Source organism: Eleutherodactylus coqui, chromosome 5 (assembly GCF_035609145.1).
Source record: "Eleutherodactylus coqui strain aEleCoq1 chromosome 5, aEleCoq1.hap1, whole genome shotgun sequence".
Lineage (NCBI taxonomy): Eukaryota > Metazoa > Chordata > Amphibia > Anura > Eleutherodactylidae > Eleutherodactylus > Eleutherodactylus coqui.
The window spans coordinates 45,996,387-46,016,026 of NC_089841.1; the positions used below are offsets into that span (position 1 = coordinate 45,996,387).

At 46.3% G+C, this 19,640-nt stretch overlaps 1 protein-coding gene across 2 annotated transcripts in view; it reads left to right on the forward strand.

The window, feature by feature from the left end:
• LOC136627388 (UDP-glucuronosyltransferase 3A1-like) overlaps positions 1 to 19,134 on the forward strand; it is a 32,099-nt gene extending 12,965 nt beyond the window's left edge. Inside the window, exons 5-8 of one of the 2 annotated variants that reach the window (XM_066602435.1) lie at positions 3,104 to 3,326; positions 12,472 to 12,691; positions 16,129 to 16,427; positions 18,898 to 19,134. In XM_066602435.1, the coding sequence (XP_066458532.1) occupies positions 3,104 to 3,326; positions 12,472 to 12,691; positions 16,129 to 16,427; positions 18,898 to 18,917 (762 nt within the window). In that variant the 3' untranslated portion in view covers positions 18,918 to 19,134. Of the gene's footprint in view, positions 1 to 3,103; positions 3,327 to 12,471; positions 12,692 to 16,128; positions 17,814 to 18,897 lie in introns of those variants that run through there. The other variant, XM_066602434.1, reaches the window with a different exon arrangement.
• Positions 19,135 to 19,640: the final 506 nt, after the last annotated feature.

The following is a 19,640-nucleotide window of genomic DNA, read 5'->3' on the forward strand; positions in this document are numbered from 1 at the left end:
AGCCGCGTCCCCTGCCGGTATTCACTAATGTGGTGAGCGGCCGACGGTGGCGTATGCCCGCAGGGAGGGCTCTGCACGCCGCCTCTGGCATGTGTGCCATAGGTTCGCCACCACTGCTCTAGATCATAACTTAAGGGGAAATAGACTGAACTGGATGGATATGTGTCTTTTTTCAGCCTTACATACTATGTTACTACCGTCCAAAGGGGTTTACTATAATGTCTGTGTATTACACAATCCATAATGAATTGAAGGAGCCACTGAAGTCTAAAAGCCGTGGAAAGTTGACTAAAGGCGTTGTGTTCTTGCCCAACAATGCGTCATCCCACACAGTGGCCATCACCCAGAGCTAACTGGGTGCCCTAGGGTTCAAGGTGCGGGATCATCCTCTTCATTCGCCTGATCTGGCACCCTCGGGCTAACCCCTGTATTATAATTTGAAGAAACACTTCAAGGGAACCAAATTAACCTGCATTCCTAACACAACTGAAGCAGATGATGCCTGTTTGTAACCCAACCAAAGGAATTCTTTCTGGATGAGTTAAAGATGTTGGAGCACCCAGTCAAAAGTGCATTGATATCTGAGTGGACTACATAGAATAATTGTGAAATTTCATTTTTCTCTGTGAATTTTTTTTATGGTCAAAGCCGAGGACTTATCAGCTTTCTCTTGTATTAAAGGGGTTTTCTAGGCGCAAATACTATTGATGAATGATCTATCCTTAGGATAGGTCATCAATAGCTGATCGTCTGCGGTCCATCATTCGGGAACTCAGCCAATTAGCTGAGTGGGTGCATGCTGTCATCTCTGCTATACACAGGGGTCACAGCAGAAGCAATTGCTTCGACTTCTGTGTACAGGTTGGCAATTGTAATTGCAGGCCCGGCTCCCATTTATTTTAATGAGATGCGAGCCTGGCATTACAAGCACCGACCACTACACAGGGGTCAGAGCACCTGCTTCTACTCCAACTTCTGTGTACAGTGGCTCTGGAAGTATGAGTCCTCCCAGCTTATTGGCCGAGTCCCCAAGCAAGGGACCTGGCCTATCAATTATTGATGACCTATTGTGAGGATAGGTCATCAATAGTATTTGTGCCTGGAAAACCCCTTTAAGACCATGTTTGAAACCCCAGTCTTAATAAATGCCCTTTATCATTTCAATTTCTCTGTTTGCTACAAGTCAGAACACTGTTTCCATTCAGAGGCAAATAAGGGAGATGGAATATTACCTCCACAGTGCCACCTATTGGAAGGCAACATTCCTTCAAGCCAAAGTAAGACTCTTTATATTACCTACACAAAAATGATGCCTTCCAATAGGTGGCACTGTGGAGGTAATATTCCATCTCTCTCATTTGCATCTTAGCCAGAGGAGCATGAATATCCTTTTGAGTATCCTCACTTACCGCCTAGGTGCTCTCCTTAAGGAGAAAAGATAGCGTTTCTGATATTTATAGGCAGTAACCCTGTACTTAGCTAGTCCTGCTGTCAGCTGAGAAGTGGATACAATTGTATCCAGTGTAGACAATGCTCTGTGAGCTAAACAGTCCGGACTCCAGACTAATACATTGTACATAGCTAGTCCTGCTCTCAGCTTAGAAGTGGATACAATTGTGTCCAGTGTAGACAATGCTCTGTGAGCTAAACAGCCTATACTCCAGACTGATACATTGTACATAGCTAGTCCTGCTGTCAGCTGGGAAGTGGATACAATTATATCCAGTGTAGACAATGCTCTGTGAGCGAAACAGCCCGGACCCCAGACTGATACATTGTACATAGCTAGTTCTGCTCCTAGCTGAGAATTGGATACAATAGTATCCAGTGTAGACAATGCTGTGTGAGCTAAACAGCCTATACTCCAGACTGATGCATTGTACATAGCTAGTCCTGCTGTCAGCTAAGTGGATACAATTGCATCCAGTATAGACAATGCTCTGTGAGCTAAATAGCCCGGACTCCAGACTGATACATTGTACATAGCTAATCCTGCTCTCAGCTGAGAAGTGGATACAATTGTATCCAGTGTAGACAATGCTCTGTGAGCTAAACAGTCCGGACTCCAGACTAATACATTGTACATAGCTAGTCCTGCTCTCAGCTTAGAAGTGGATACAATTGTGTCCAGTGTAGACAATGCTCTGTGAGCTTAACAGCCCGGACCCCAGACTGATACATTGTACATAGCTAGTTCTGCTCCTAGCTGAGAAGTGGATACATTAGTATCCAGTGTAGACAATGCTGTGTGAGCTAAACAGCCTATACTCCAGACTGATACATTGTACATAGCTAGTCCTGCTCTCAGCTGAGAAGTGGATACAATTGTATCCAGTGTAGACAATGCCCTGTGAGCTAAACAGTCCGGACTCCAGACTAATACATTGTACATAGCTAGTCCTGCTCTCAGCATAGAAGTGGATACAATTGTGTCCAGTGTAGACAATGCTCTGTGAGCTAAACAGCCTATACTCCAGACTGATACATTGTACATAGCTAGTCCTGTTGTCAGCTGGGAAGTGGATACAATTATATCCAGTGTAGACAATGCTGTGTGAGCTAAACAGCCTGGACTCCAGACTGATACATTGTACATAGCTAGTTCTACTCCTAGCTGAGAAGTGGATACAATAGTATCCAGTGTAGAGAATGCTCTGTGAGCTAAACAGCCTATACTTCAGACTGATACATTGTACATAGCTAGTCCTGCTCTCAGCTGAGAAGTGGATACAATTGTATCCAGTGTAGACAATGCTCTGTGAGCTAAACAGCCCGGACTCCAGACTGATACATTATATATAGCTAGTCCTGATCTCAGCTGAGAAGTGATACAATTGTATCCAGTGTAGACAATGCTCTGTGAGCTAAACAGCCTATACTTCAGACTGATACATTGTACATAGCTAGTCCTGCTCTCAGCTGAGAAGTGGATACAATTGTATCCAGTGTAGACAATGCTCTGTGAGATAAACAGCCCAGACTCCAGACTGATATATTGTAGTGAACTGACAGAGAGATTTGTACAGCTTCTGCACCAGTGAGGAAGTTCTTATTGCATTTATTTACCATCTGTGACATTTTTCCTTTTTCTATATTTATGCAGGAACTGGAAGACTTTATCTCAACTTCTAGGGATTTCGGCTTCATAGTGGTAATGCTGGGCTCAATAACTCTACCAGTGAATTTTCTGAAAGAGTTGAATGATGGATTTGCGAAGATGCCACAGAAAATTATCTGGAGATATGACATGTCACACTGGCCACAAGGCCTGGTCATTGCTCCCAATGTGAAACTCATGGACTGGCTCCCTCAGAACGATCTGCTTGGTAAGAAGTCATCATTATATCAGTAGTATCATCAGTATATGTGAGGTAGTATTATCAGCCATCAGTATATGTGAGATAGTATCATCAGTATATGGCTGGCCTCACATGACCGGATTTGGATTGCGGAATCCATGATCGTCACTCACGTAGACAATTCGCGGTATTACGCCTATATTTAAAAAAATAGAGCATTCGTATATCTGCTCACATGATTCCGATTTCCGCTCATGGAAATAAAATCGCAGCATCCTCTATTCTTGTGCGGATTCTGCACAGAGGGCTTCCATTGGATACTGTCCGGCTCGCGGCCCTTCTGCAATTGACATTGCAGAAAGGTCGCAGATTCTGCGTCATTGCTTAGCAATAGAGATGAGCGAGTGAGCACCTCGTGTGCTCGAAAAAATTTTATGTCCCCTCCCCGCATTTTTAGCGTCATTTTTTTAGCCACTAAACATGCAGGGAAGGCTTCCTCAGATCACCCGCGGCTCGCCTCAGACGCATGCTGCATGAGCTGAGGGATAGAGCTGCTGCTAGTCAGGGAAAGCGTTAGTGTAGGGATTAGGTTGCGGTTAGGCAGGGATCCTTGCTTCTAGAATCCAACAGTTCTTTTTAGGACTACTACTCCTCCCATTGTGTGCATCAGCATTTTGGCTGGCTGGGACCAGTAGTGCGCACAAATCTTTTCTCAAGCATCCTGGCTGTATTCTGCCCACTGTTACCGGGTTTATGCAGTATACTGCTAGTGGTGTACACAGAGTACATAGGATACATAGTGTACATAGCACACTAGAAATTTTTTTTTTCCCTGCTGAGTGCGTACGCTATATACCCGTGTCTGTGGTGTGTAAATCTGCGCTGTTTTAAATTTTTTTGGGCCTGCTGATAGCGTACGCTCTATACCTGTGATTCTTCGCCATCTAACAATAGTATGCACACTTGAAATTTTTTGTGCCTGCTGAAAGCCTAGGGTATATACTCCTGTCTGGGTGGTGATAATTTCCGCTATCTAACAACAGTATACACTGTTTATTGTGTCTATTTTGGACTATAAGCATACGCAAAATAACTTGTATTTTGCGTAGCATTTAGTCCAAGTGCTTTATACAACATGATGAAGACTAGGGGTAAGGGTCGAGGCCGTGGATGTGGGCGTCCGAATGAGGGTGTGGGCAGAGGCCGAGGTCCTGCACGGGGTGAAACAGTGCCTGCTGCTGAAGGGTTAGTAGAGAGCCGTGTATCTCCGCTCCCCAGCTTCACCTCACATATTGCAGGTCCGCGTGGTAGATATTATTAAAAGCACAATAGTGCGATCAGGTGCGGATGTGGATAGCGGATAACGCATCCACTACTTTATCCAACACCCAGTCTTCCACGCAGTCCACTCACGCTAGCCAAGGGAATGCACCCCTGAATCCTCAGACTGCTCCTCCATCCGCCCAGCCTGATAACTCCAGGAAGAGGAGAGATTATGAACAGGCATACACCCAAGAACTCTTCTTGGGTCCCTGCCCTGAGTCGAAAAAAACAGTTCATCAGCCATCTGAGGAGTTTGTCGTGACTGATGCCCAAAACTTTCACAGAGTCAGGGTGATGAGGCTGTGGACTTTCAAGTAGTGTCTCAAGAGCTATTTGTGGATGATGAGGATGAGACACATTTGTCTGACAGTGACGTTGTTGTTAGGGCAGTAAGTCCGATGGAGGAGCGCACAGAGGAATCGGAGGAAGAGCTGCTGGACGGTGAGGTGACTGACCCCACCTGGTTTGCTAAGCCTACTGAGGACAGGTCTTCAGAGGGGGACGCAAGTGTAGCAGCAGGACAGGTTGGAAGAGGCAGTGGGGTGGCCAGAGAGAGAAGCAGGGCCTCCGTGCTGAGGGCTAGGTGTTCAAAGGTCTGGAGGTTTTTTATTGAGAGGGCGGACGACCGACGAACAGTGGTGTGCAACCTGTGCCACACCAACATCAGCAGGTGAGCCACCACTATCAGCCTCACCACCACCAGCATGCGCAGGCATATGATGGCTAAGCACCCGACGAGATGGAACGAAGGCCATTCACCGCCTGCGGGTCACACCATTGCCTCTTCCCCTGTGTCACATCCTGGCACAGAGATGCAACCCCCCTCCCAGGACGCAGGCACCAGTATCTCCCGGCCTTCACCCACACTCTCACCTCCACGGTCCTCCACCAATGTGTCCCAGCGCAGCCTTCAGCTGCGCTTACGCAAGCATTGAACCGCAAGAAGAAATACGCGCCCACCCACCTGCATGCATAAGCTTTAAACTACTCAGCCTGGAGATGCTACCATATAGGCTAGTAGAAACGGAGGCTTTCCACAACCTGATGGCGATGGCCGTCCCTCGGTACTCGTTCCCCAGTCGCCACTATTTTTCCCACTGCGCCATCCCCGCCCTACACCAACACGTCTTACGGAACATAAACTGTAGCCTCACCAACGCAGTTACTGGGACCACCGACACATGGACAAGTGCTGGCGGGCAGGCACACTACATCTCCCTGACGGCACATTGGGTTAACTTGGTGGAGGGTGGGACCGAGTCTGACCCTGGGTCCGCTCACGTGCTTCCCACACCGAGGATTGCGGGTCTTACCTCGGTGATGGTTTTTCTGGCTTATTATGCTACCTCCTCCAAACACCCCTCCTCCTCCTCCACCAACTCCACCTCTCAATTACCATGTGTGAGCGCGTCGCCTGCAGTCGGTAGCTCGAGGCGCTGCAGCACTGCCGTGGGGAAGCATCAGCAGGCCGTACTGAAACTACTGAGCTTAGGTGACAAGAGGCACACTGCCCAAGAGCTGTTAGAGCGTTTGATGGAGCAGATAGATCTGTGGCTTTCGCCACTGAACCCCCAACCAGGCATGGTCATGTGTGACAATGGACGTAACCTGGTGGCGGCTCTGCAGCTTGGCAGACTAACACACGTGCCATGCCTGGCCTACGTGTTCAATCTGGTGGTTCAGCGATTTCTTAAAAACTACCCTTATTTGTCTAACCTGTTCAGCAAGGTGCGTCGCGTGTGTGCACATTTCAGAAAGTCCATCATAGATGCTGCCACCCTCAAGACACTACAACATCGCTTCCAGCTGCCAGTGCATTGACTGTTGTGCGACGTGACCATGCACTGCAATTCAACGTTGCACATGTTGGCCAGGCTTTACGAGCAGCGTAGAGCCATTGTAGAATACCAGCTGCAACATGGCTGTTGAAGTGGTAGTCAGCCTCCGCAGTTCTTTAGAAAGGAGTGGGCATGGATGTCTGACATCTATCAGTTCCTAGTAAACTTTGTGGAGTCCACATAAATGGTGAGCGGCCATCCGGCCATTATCAGCGTAACCATCCTGCTGCTTTGGCTGCTGAGAAGGTCACTGCTAAGCATTAAGGCCGACGCTTTGCGGATAGAACAAGAGATGAGGGGGGACAATACGTCGCTTGATAGCTAGACCACCCTCACGTCTGTTTCTCAGCGCGTATTGGAGGAGGAGGAGGGGGAAGAGACTGCTGCCCACACTGCAGATGGTACCCATGCTACTTCCTGCACATCTGTTCAGCATGAATGGGCTGAAGAGGAGGAGGAGACTGAGAGTCATCCTCCTAGTGAGGACAGCGATGTGTTGCGTACTGGGACTCTGGCACACATGGCTGACTTCATGTTAGGCTGCCTTTTCCGTGACCCTCGCATTAGACGTATTCTGGCCAACACGGATTACTGGGTGTTCACCCTTCTCGACCCACGGTATAAGGAGAACCTTTCCACTCTCATTCCCGAAGAGGAAAGGAGTATGAGAGTGATGCAATACCACAGGGCCCAGGTGGACAAAGTGATGCTAAACTTCCCATCTGACAATGCTAGCGGTAGAAGACATAGTTCAGTGGGCCAACTAGCAGGGGAGACGTGGGGAACAGGCAGCATGTCCAGCACAGGCAGGAGAACACTCTCCAAGGCCTTTGCCAGTTTATGGCTTCCTAGCCAGACTGTCACCACTCCCCAGTCTAGGCTGAGTAGGAGGGAACACTGTCAAAAGATGGTGAGGGAGTACATAGCCGACCGTACCAACATCCTCTGTAATCCCTCTGCTCCATACAACTATTGGGTGTCAAAGCTGGACACGTGGCACAAACTTGCGCTGTACGCCTTGGAGGTGCTGGCCTGCCCTGCCGCTAGTGTCTTATTAGAGAGGGTGTTTAATGCTGTGTAAAGTGGGAGGGGTGGCGGTAGTATGTGAGGTAGTATAATCAATTACCAGTATACTGTATGTGAGGTAGTATTACCAGTATATGTGAGGTAGTATAATCAACCACCAGTATATATGAGGTAGTATAATCAAAAAGCATATGTGATGCAGTATCACCAGTTTATGTAAGGTAGTATAATCAACCACCAGAATGTGTGAGGTAGTATCACCAGTATATGTGAGGTAATATAATCAACCACCATTATATGTAAGGTAATATATTCAAGCACCAGTATATGTGAGGTAGAATCAACAGCCACTAGTATATGTGAGGCAGTATAATCAACCACAAGTATATGTGAGGCAGTATCACCAGTATATGTGACGTAGTATCACCAGTATATGTGAGGCAGTATCACCAGTATATGTGAGGCAGTATTACCAGTATATGTGAGGCAGTATCACCAGTATGGCCCCCTACACACGGGCGGAAATTCTGCAGCAGGATTTCTCGCAGAATTTCCGCCCGTGGAAGCTGCCATAGGATTGCATTACAAAACGCAATCCTTGGCAGACTGCCTCGATTTGCCCACGTGAAATCACACACGGAAAACAAATTGTGGCATGTTCTACAGAAATGTCACTCCTGGCGCCCCGACTCCGTTCTGCGTATGCGCCAGCTGGCCGGCAGCCAGCACATCAAAGAGCCGGAGCCACGGGAGAGGTGAGCACCGCACTGGTCCCTGCAGGGGCTCGGGTCAGGTCCCGCTGCGAGAATTCTTGCAGCGGAATCTGACCCAGCTGTCTGCAGGCCGCCTATATGTGAGATAGCATAATCAACCACCAGTATATGTGAGGCAGTATCACCAGTATATGTGAGGTAGTATCTCTAGTATATATGAAGCAGTATCACCAGTATATGGGAGGTAGCATAATCAACCACCAATATATGTGTGGTAGTATCTCTAGTATATGTAGGGTACTATCACTAGTATATGTGAGGTAGTATAATCAACCCCCAGTATATGTAAGGCAGTATCCCAGTATATGTGAGGGAGTATCACCAGTATATGTGAGGCAGTATCACCAGTATATGGGAGGTAGCATAATCAACCACCAATATATGTGTGGTAGTATCTCTAGTATATGTGGGGTACTATCACTAGTATATGTGAGGTAGTATAATCAACCCCCAGTATATGTAAGGCAGTATCACCAGTATATGTGAGGCAGTATCACCAGTATATGTGAGGCAGTATCACCAGTTTATGTAAGGTGGTATCATTGGTATATCTGAGGTAGTATAATCAACCAACAGTATATGTGAGGTAGTATCACTAGTATATCTGAGGCAGTATCTCCAGTATATGTGACATAGTATACTCTATAAATCTGCAAAGCTGCAAAGAAAGCATCCACGAACTGACGAGAGGGTGAATCAGGTGGCAATGAAAAGGCCCAATTTTGTGGATCACTCCTTAACCAAAAGATCACAATACCCACCCTCTGGTAATCCGACCCAGAAGAGTGTGGATGCAAATTAAAATACAATCTACACCCTTCACGATACGCAAAAAACGCCTTCCAGTCACTAGAAAAGAAATCTGTGAGTGTTGCTTTAGGTTCACATACTGATACAGGACCACGGGAAACCATTGTCGGGCCAGAGAATACCAAACTCGAAAATTGTATGGACAGTGTTTCTGTCTAGACTGGTTTGGAACGAGAGGGGACAGAAGTCCCTACACCAGCCCTCTCCCCTCCCCCTGCCTACTTGTTCCCCTGGGCTAAACCCCAGGGCGACAACTGGGCGGCGGTCCCTACTCTGCACTAACCCCGTGACAGAAGGGACAGAGAAGACCAACTAACAACAAAACAACTGACAAACACAAAACCTCAGAGTCAGGGAAAAGCCGGGTCAAGCCAAACAGGAAAGTCAAACTGAGGGAGAGACAAGCTCAGAGTCAGGGAATAGCCGAGTCAGACAACTGGAGACAGACAGATGTAGTGGGTGTTAGCTGGACTGGACCAAATCAAACACTGGCACTGGGCTCCAGTGTCAGCCAAGCTAAATATAGGAGTCCCCACCTATGGCGGCGGGGAGCATGATGCGCCAGCCGGTGATGCTATAACTCTGGCCTTTCTCAAACCATGCCTCCTAACAGGGGAACCCTGAGCCCGGCCAGCGCAGACGCACCCGCGCGCTTGGCGGGACCCGCACCGCCAACCAGCCCAAGCGCCCACCAGCCCGGGGGAACCCCAAGCAGCGACACCCGCACGACCGCCGACGGCACCGGGACGGCCAGCACACCCACGCCGAGGACCAACACCCCCAGCGGTGAGCCACCTCCTAACAATGTGAGGTAGTATCACCAGCAGGGGCATACCTAATGGCTCAGGGGCCCAGGTGCAAAAGTTCCGTTTGGGCCCCCCTCCCCTTGGCCTCCACCCTACCCCCTTTTTCCCATACCCATACCTAAATCATGCTGCATACAGCTGCAAAACAAATTTCCATACACAAACTAGCCCCTTGTTCTAATCTTTCCAAACATGACTCATTCCCTGCACTGCATGAAAATTAGTTTGGAGCCCCTCAGGCCACTCTCACACACAGAACACTTTACCGTTATTAGCGCGGCGTCCCGAGCTCTGTACTAGCCGCAGTGCAATACTACCATTGATTTTAATACGGTTACTCAGACCTGCGCTCAAACACAGTGTTTGAGAGCTGTCTGTTCTATTTTTGCGTTTTCACGGTTTTTAACGCACCTCAGCACCTCCTCACTCATCACGCTGTCAAACACTGTACCATGCGCTCAAAAACGCCAATCGACATTGCAGTAAAAATGCTACGATTTCTAGCTGCATTTTCTGAACGAATGTGTGAGTGGCCTCAGGGTGTATTCCTGCTTTTTGTTGTACTTTTGAATCACAATAAAGGAAAACACATTTTAAAAAATGCATGCGGTATTCAAAGACCACACATGTTTTTAAGAAACTGCATACACTATTGAAAGGTGCATGTGTTTTTGCTGCGTTTTTAAATTGTGCATAAAGTGTGCAATTATATGCAGTACGTACAGGGAGATATAACTTATCTCCCATAGATAAGCCATAGATAGATATGAGAGAGAGATATATAAGAGAGATGAGAAACAGAGATAGATAAATAGATATAAGAGATATATAGATGAGAAAGAGAAATAGGTATGAGACTAATAGATACATATGAGAGAGAGATAGATAGACAGATAGGTATGAGAGAGAAAGATAGATAAGATATTAGAGTTAAAGATAGTTAGATAGTTAGAGATATGAGATAGATAGACAGATAGAGAGATAGATATGAGATAGATAGATATGAGATAGATAGATAGATATGAGAGAGAAAGATAGATATGAGAGAGAAAGATAGATAGATTGATAGAGATTTGAGAGAGACTGATAGATATCAGAGATAGATAGATATGAGAGAGTGGGAGATATAGAGATAGATAGATAGATAATAATGAGAGAGAGATGGATATGAGAGTGAAAGATAGATAAATAGATAGGAGAGATAGATAGAGAGATATGAAATAGATAGTTAGATATGAAAAGGATAAACATACACACAGATAGACAGACAAGCAGATAGATAGGTACATACCCCGGAGCCCCGCCCAATTCTCTGTTTGAGGAGAGCAGCTGTACACTGTGTTAGCAGGTGAGGCGCAGCAGGGAGATGACATCATCATCATTGCTCCACTCCATGCCATGGCTTGCCATGCAGTGTGTCTGTGTCTGCGCCCCACTCCTGCGTCGCTGCTCCTCCTCTCCCTCCCCCCATCCTGTCTTCGAATCCTCCCTTCTCCTCTCTTCTCTCGCTTTACTGTTGGCCGGACTGCACTAATCTTTCATCCGCCGACATAGCGACCTGAATTTTTTTTTGTATATGGCTGAGGGCGGCCTCTGGGCCCCCTTAAGCACAGAGTCCGTCCGCGACCCCAGCAACTCCTAAAGTTACGCCTACGATTACCAGTATATGTGAGGCAGTATCACTAGTATATGTAAGGCAGTATCACCAGTATATGTGAGGCAGTACCACCAGTATATGTAAGGCAGTATCACCCCTATATGTGAGGTAGTATCAACAACTACCAGCATATGTGAGGTAATATAATCAACCCTTCAGAATATGTGAGATAACGTGTTTCCCCCGAACATAAAACCTATGTGAAACAGTAACACCAGTATATGTAAGGTATGGCAAAAAAGCCACCAGTATATGTGAGGTAATATCATCGGTAGATATGGGGTGGCATTGTGGTGACCTGTCTACTACTCGGGACACGAGGCCCACATGGAGGAGCGGGGAGGGTAAAATTGTCACGGGTCCCGGCAGCACTCCCCGGAGGGCTACATGTGACCTCGGCCTGAGTGCCACTAGGCCGCTTCCGGACACCCCTAGAATAGGGATGGCAAATAAACATTTAATGAGATTTTTAGGTTGTCACAGGTGATGCCACCGTTCCTTAGAATTTTTAAAACGTTTATCAGTTCATTTTATGGTACATTATTTAATGGTATCATTGAAAAATACAACTTGTCCTACAAAAAATAAAGCAATGGGGCGTTTGTCTTTTTTGCATAATCCTTGGTAAGTAGAAGGCAAATCCAAAAAAAATGCATAGGACCATTTATCCCACTACTTTTGACTAATTCTTCTTATTCTTCCATGCACCAGTATCTGCTAGGCCAAAAAAACTAGATCCATAGGGGAGATGAGTTGCACAGAGGGACTTTGCGTGCTGCAGAATTCTGTAAGCAGATATTTAGTGTTGCCGCCTTGTTGATTTTGGCTTCTTTCTCATGTTCTGTTCTCATGGATGCAGGAAAACTCATCTCTTTTTCTCTGATCTGTCTAAGTGAAGACGTTATGAAGATCTGCAAAAATATATCTCTATTGTTTCAGGACACCCAAATGTTCAGCTTCTGGTGACCCACGGAGGTCTCAATAGTCTGATGGAGGCCATTTATCATGGTGTCCCGGTTGTGGGGATCCCACTCTTTGAAGTTGGGTATGACAAAATGGTTCGAATTGAAGCCAAAAACATGGGGAAGATTATCTCACTAGACCAACTGCAGGCTGAACGTTTTGTAAAAACCATGCAAGAAGTCATGCGAGATGAAAGGTAAGTGATCAACAACTCCAGCAAGGCAACATTTTATCAGGGGTGTTTAACCTGTAGCTTGCATCCAGTCTGAATTACCATTCTTTATGGCTCCCAACCATTGGGACTCAGACATGATGAACTGTATCCTTATGCTTCAGAACGTATGTGGCTTACTGTTATGGGGGGCACCATGGGGCATAACTATAGTAGGTGTCATGGGTGCAGTAACACCTGGGCCCATAAGGTCTCTCTTCTTCATATGAGGAGACCAGTACTATAAAGGAAGTATTATAAGTTGGGGTCCTGTTATTGGTTTTACATTGTCACCCAGTAACTTCATGTTATACCTCTGATGGCGGACACCACAAGGCTGATTGAATTCTGTTCCAACCCCTTGGCACTTTTGGGGCATGGATGTACATCTTCTGGCATCAGGGTTTACATGGAGCAGAATTTGGAACAGATCCCACTCCATGGAAGGTGGGTGCTGGCTGTCTTTGACAGCAGGCACCTGCCTGCAACAGTTATGATCAGCACTCATAGTAATTGTGGCTGTTAGCTCTTTAAATGCCTCGATTAGGGTTCATGGGTCCCAAACAGCCCCCTGTGATACCACCATGGTGTTGTCATGGTAGCCCGCAATCTTCTGAAAGACCCCAGGGCTGCTATGTATGTCCAACTATTTGGACAGGTCAATGGCCTGTCCTAATAGTATGCTGGCAGACATACCGTATAGTGCAATACTAAAGCATTGCAGAATGTGGCATAAGCAATCAAACGATTGAAAGCTCAAGTGCCCTATGGAGACCAAAAAAACAAAGTAAAAATAAGTGGGAAATAAAGTTCTGTACTATAAAAAAATAAAGGATATTAAAAGTAAAAAAAAAAAAGTTTCCTGTGTTCATAAGAAAAAAATCAAAACAAAAAAACCCAGAAAACATATTTGGAACCGCTGTGTCAGCAAAAGTGTAATCTATCCAAATTTACGGCACTTGGTCCTGGGCTTTAACCCCTTAACGACCGCCCCATCGGGAAACTACGTCCTGCTGTTGCAGGACGTGTATGGAGGGAGGTAGCGCCGCTATCTCCCTCCATACAGCGCGGGCATCAGCTGTTTATTACAGCTGACACCCGCGGGCAATAGCTGCGCTCGGCTGTTCGGCTGATCGCGGCTATTAACCCTTTAAATGCCGCTGTCAACTCTGACAGCGGCATTTAAATCCCCCGAACGCTGTTTGGGGGTCCCGCACGGCCCCCCCGCGGTGAGATCGGGGGATCCGTGCAGGTGTCATGGCAGCTGTGGGCCTAATGAATGGCCCCAGGGCTGCCTTAGCAGACTGCCTATCAAGCCATCCACACAGGGTGGCTTCATAGACTGCCTGTAAAAAAGCAGTATGACGTAATGCTATAGCATTACGTCATACTGCAGGAGCGATCAAAGCATCGCATGTTAAAGTCCCCCAGGGGGACTTCAAAGTAAAGTAAAAAAAAGATCAATAAAGTTTTTTTAATTGTTAAAAAAAAAAAAAAGTTATAAAAGTTTAAATCACCCCCCTTTTGCCATATCAATTATTAAAAAATCTAAATCATAAAATAAAAATATGTATTTGATATCGCCGCGTCCATAAAAGTCCGATCTATCAAAGTAGTGCATTATTTTTCCCGCACGGTGAACGTCGTGTGAAAAAAAAAATAAAGAACGCCAGAAATACACTTTTTTAGTTACCCTGTCTCCCAGAAAAAACGCAATAAAAAGTGATCAAAAAGTCGTATGTATTCCAAATTGATACTATCGGAAACTTCAGGACATCCCGCAAAAAATGAGCCCTTGCTCAACTACGTCAACGAAAAAATAAAAAAGGTATTGCGCGCACAAAATGACCGCAGAAAATAATTGAAAAAAATTAAATATCTTAAAAAAAAAATAAAAGTACTACAGCAAAAAAAATACTATACAAGTTTGGTATCGTAGTAATCGTACTGACCCATAGAATAAAAATATCAGGTCATTTTTGTTGCAATTTGTGTGCTGTAGAAACAGGACGCACCGAAAGATGGTGGAATGTCCTTTTTTTTCCATTTCTCTCCGCTAAGAATTTTTTAAAAGTTTTTCAGTAAATTATATGGTACAATAAATAGTGCCATTGAAAAATACAACTCATCACGCAAAAAACAAGCCCACATACAGCGACGTCGATGGATAAATAAAGGAGCTACGATTTTTTAAAAGGGAGTAGGAAAAAACAAAAATGGAAAAAAGCAAAAAAGCTCCGTCACTAAGGGGTTAATTCCGGACGATAGCAAAAATACAGCGCTGGATTAAAGCCTCTGCTCCTGTAATCAAGCAGAAGCAGGCCGGGTTCTCATCTGTCAGACACAGCCGAGGAGCCGGAGGAGAAGAAAGAAGTTGCATTTAACAAACCTACCAGCAGGTTGTAACAGTGCGGTAGCAAAAACTCTTTTAGCGTACGTTCACACATTGGCAAAATGTTGAGGATTTTCTTCAGTGGAAACGCTGTGGAAAATCCACAACCGAAAAGTTTACTATGAATGTCCATTTAATTTAAGTATCTCACCTCTCTACTGCTGACCAAAGCTCGTATGTATCCTGTGCATGATGCAGATATATACTCACGTCCTGCCACTCGGTCCCGGTGGTTACACTTGGCTTGCAATAAACTTGTTTGGAGGAATATGGACGTACTGCGAGTATATATTACAACTGCTTTATTCAAGAATTGTGCTCATGAAACAAAGAAGGACGCGTTTCGATTCAGCCAAATCTTGTTCACCTCTAACATAAATGTCATCTCCTGTTCATTTAAATACTAAAAACTAATTCAGACGACCGTATATCGGCCGAGTATTCACGCCGGCCGATATACGGCATCCTTCTCTGCAGGGGGAGGAGGCTGGAAGAGCCAGGAGCAGGAACTGAGCTCCCTCTCCGACAACCCTCCACCCACTCTCCGCCCCTCTGCACTATTTGCAATAAGAGGAGGCGGGATGGGGTGGAGCTAATTACCAGAACTTAGACCCACCGCCGTACCGCCTCCTCTCATTGCAAATAGTGCAGAGGGGTGGAGAGGGGGTGGAGAGGGGCGGAGAGGGGGTGGAGAAGAGGCAGAGAGGGGGCGGGAGCTCAGAGCACAGCTCCCGGCTCTTCCAGCCTCCTCCCCTGCAGAGAGAGAGAGAGAGAGAGAGAGAGACGCCATATATCGTTCGGCGTGAATACCCGGCCGATATACGGTCATCTGAATGCGCCCTGAATGGGTGACGTCTGCTGCAGATCTGTGCTAAATTCCGTGTCAAAATCGATGAAGATTGTGATGCGATTTTTACCATGGAATTTCCAGCACGTGTTAACGTAACCTAGGGTAACTATGAAAAGAGCTTCCTTATTAGGTCTTCATATTCCTTATACTTTGCCTCCCCCACTGATTTTATATCCACAGATACAAGAAGTCAGCAATGAAGCAGAGCGTCATCAGGAAATCTCAGCCATTTCCTCCCGACCAGCAGTTGGTGCGATGGGTGGAGCACATCATCCAGTCCGGTGGAGGCGACCACCTCCGTCCTTATTCTTACCAGCAGCCCATTTACCAGCGCTATCTGCTGGACGTCGCCTTATTCATCACCGGCCTCATTGTGTCCCTTCTCATCCTTAGAATAGTCTACAATCATTGTGAGAAGAAGGTAAAGGACTGGATTGTATCACTGCAAAAACAGAGGAGAGCCCGGATGAGTAGGAGAGGTGAGCTGCCAACCAGACAGTACACTTTTTATTTCCGTTATGTGCAGGTAATGGAGAGAATATATTTAGGAACTGGAGGACCCAACATAGTAAGAGTTCAGCCTACTACCCCCCCGATGTTGATCCAGAGGAAGGCAAAAAAAACAAGGAAGTAGAAGCCAATTTCCCCCATTTAGGGAAAAAAAATCCTTCCTGACTCCCTTCTAAAGTTCTTAGTGATTAGCACATAAAATATTGTATCGCTCAAGAGAGGCGTCGCTGCCCCTCTTGTACTCTAGTCATTCAAAGAAGAAGAAAAAACTGCCTATGCAGAAAAAAGCCTCTGCGCCTCCAACCTCTTACTGTTACAAGTTATTTATTACCCCAGTCAGGGAATAAAGAGTAAAAAACACAACAACACAGGATAACTAAAACAATCGCCACGACATGGGTAGAGGGAACGCTCACCCACTAACCGGCTACAAACAACGGTGCAACGCGTTTCTGTGCTCAAAATGGCGCCTTTCTCAAACATGGGTAACATGCACACAAATACACATATACAAAAAGGGTTAAAGGTCACCCCAAAGTCATTAACTCCTTCAGCTTGTGATCAAGCAGCATGACCGCACCGGAACGCCGGGTACAGGGGATAGATGTCACATGATGGCGTCATAGTGAGGGCCGTCATGCATGCCACGTGGAACGCTGCATGCATTCCATCGCGAGCGCATGCATCAGGTGGATACATCGTGGCGTCACTAGGAATGCCCTGTGCGTTCCAGCTACTGCGCATGCTTCAGATCTATTCAAAGTGTAATAACTTTATGGATCCATGGAACACAGTATGCGTCCCAATTCTAACTTTTGACTATTTCTCTGCGACCCGCATATTAGATGTATTCCTAACCAACTATTGTTGTGTACGATTTAGATGGGACGAAGGAAGGAGAGAGATGGCTGCAAACGGGCCGTGTCAGAGGGGTCTACCCCCTTCTTTACGGAGTATGCCTACTTTCTCTTATAGTCCTCCTTTTTTTCTTTTTCTCTCCTTTCCTACCTAGACCCCCTGCTTTTTACTTAACTCCAAAGATTTTAATTTCTGTTTTATGGTTTTCTGCAAAAATGAGGTTTGAGATTTGCATTCGTTATTGTGAACACGCAGAAGTGTCAGACCGGAAGATCTGGTGCCGCATCAAAATGTCATATTTTACATTCTATTTGTGCAGTCACTACAGACGTGCCAGGAGGAGTCATAGGGGAGATGTTTGCTGCTTTGGTTGCAATGACACCTGTTTTTTGCTAAATCTTTAAGTTAGTGTTGCGATCCTACACGACCCGCAATAGGATGATTTTTCAATTTTTTTTTCTCTCTTGAATGTTTGTATAAATAAATCAAAACTTTAATAAAACATATTTAGCATAACTATTGTTGTGTAGTTATTCCAAGAGCAAGAAAACTATAGTTCAAGTACATAACGGGGTGGGGGCCACTATGGGTAAATATTAGAGATGAGCCAGCATACTCGCTAAGGGCAATTACTCGAGCGAGTATTGCCCTTAGCGAGTACCTGCCCGCTCAGAAGAAAAGATTCGGGTGCTGGCAGGGGGCGAGGAGTGGTGGGGGAGAGCGGGGAGGAAAGGAGGGGAGATCTCTTCCCCCCCCCTGGCTCCCCCCTGCTCACTCCCGCAACTCACCGCTCTTCCTCTCACCATGTACTATGTTTGGGAGTATACGCCAAGCAGCCACCCCCCTCATTATCAGGAGGCAGTGTGAGTGGTAGTCAGCTACCCTCATGGTGAGAGGAGGATGCATCTATATGTACTCCTCACTCAGTAAGTAACTCCTGTTTTCTGTGATTGTTTTTAATTTTTTATTTCCCCTTCTGTGATGCATTTATATTAGTGTAGGGACCCACTACAACCCAAGGAACCGTGAAGTGGTTAGTGGGCTCATGTATCTTGGCCAACATCCAACCAATGCCTTGCATTTATTATCTATCATTCACATGCAGTGTGGCATTAAGACTCCAGGGGGAGCCCAGGGTGGCAGTACCAATGTGGTTCACTGTTGGAAATGCAGGGCAACCCGCCGAATTATCATGGCGTCATTAATAGGTTGCTGGTCTGCATGGTGAACTACATATATCAGAATGGTCTGGCACCTTGTATCCACTATGTGTGGGAGTATACACCAAGCATCCACCCCCCTCATTATCAGGAGGCAGTGTGAGTGGTTGTCTCATCGGTGCCCTCACAGGTGTTATTGCCTCCTCCATTTGGTAGTCCGCTACTTGCATGGTGAGAGGATGCATCTATATGCGCTCCTCACCCAGTAAGTAACGGCCATTTTCTGTGAGTGCGCAACACTTACATTTTCTTGACAAGTGGAGCTGAAAATTCACGAAAAAAATCATTGTGTCACCACGGGGTTAAAGAACCTTTTGTATCTATTATGTGAGTGCTGACCCGCACTGATTTATATCCACAGATGCAAACCGTCAGCGATGAAGCATCATCACTAAATCACAACCGATTTCTCCCAGCAGTTGGTGCGATGGGTGGAGTAAATCATCCAGTCAGGTGGAGGCGACCACCTCCGTCCTTATTCTTACCACCAGCCCTGGTGCTAGCACCATCTCCTGGACATTGTCTTATTAATTTCCGGTTCTGTCTTTATCAGTGTACTACTATGCATATGCTCAGTGGAGAAGCAAAAACAGAATTAAAAAAATGTAATAAAATCTTCACTTAACCCATATCTGCCCTGACTGTCTGTAATATACCTGATGGAAAGAACTGAATGTGGGCGGTACTGTGCAAGTGTGTTTGACAGGCGGGTCTGTATTTGTCACTAGGCACAGAAGGGGCCAGTGCCCAGGGCGGTGGTGGTGGGCCACAACCCACTAACAGTTTTTTGTTTTCTTCTAATTTGTTGCCAACTCTGCTTCCCGCCAAGTGGCATCTTACTTCAGCACCATGGGGAGGGGACTACTGCCGGCATGAGCACACAGAGGAATATGATGTACAGGAAGCAATGGTTCTCTCTCCTCCACATACCTATATTGCGCTACCCCAGGAGGCCGTAAACTGCAGAGAGTACTGCAGGTCGACATGGAAGCAATGAGTGGCAACATGTGAGTCAGCAGACACTATATCTCTCACAGATCACCACCGGCAAGTCGTCACAGTTGGTAGACACTGAGCATTCTGTGCCAGCCGGAGGAGGGACCT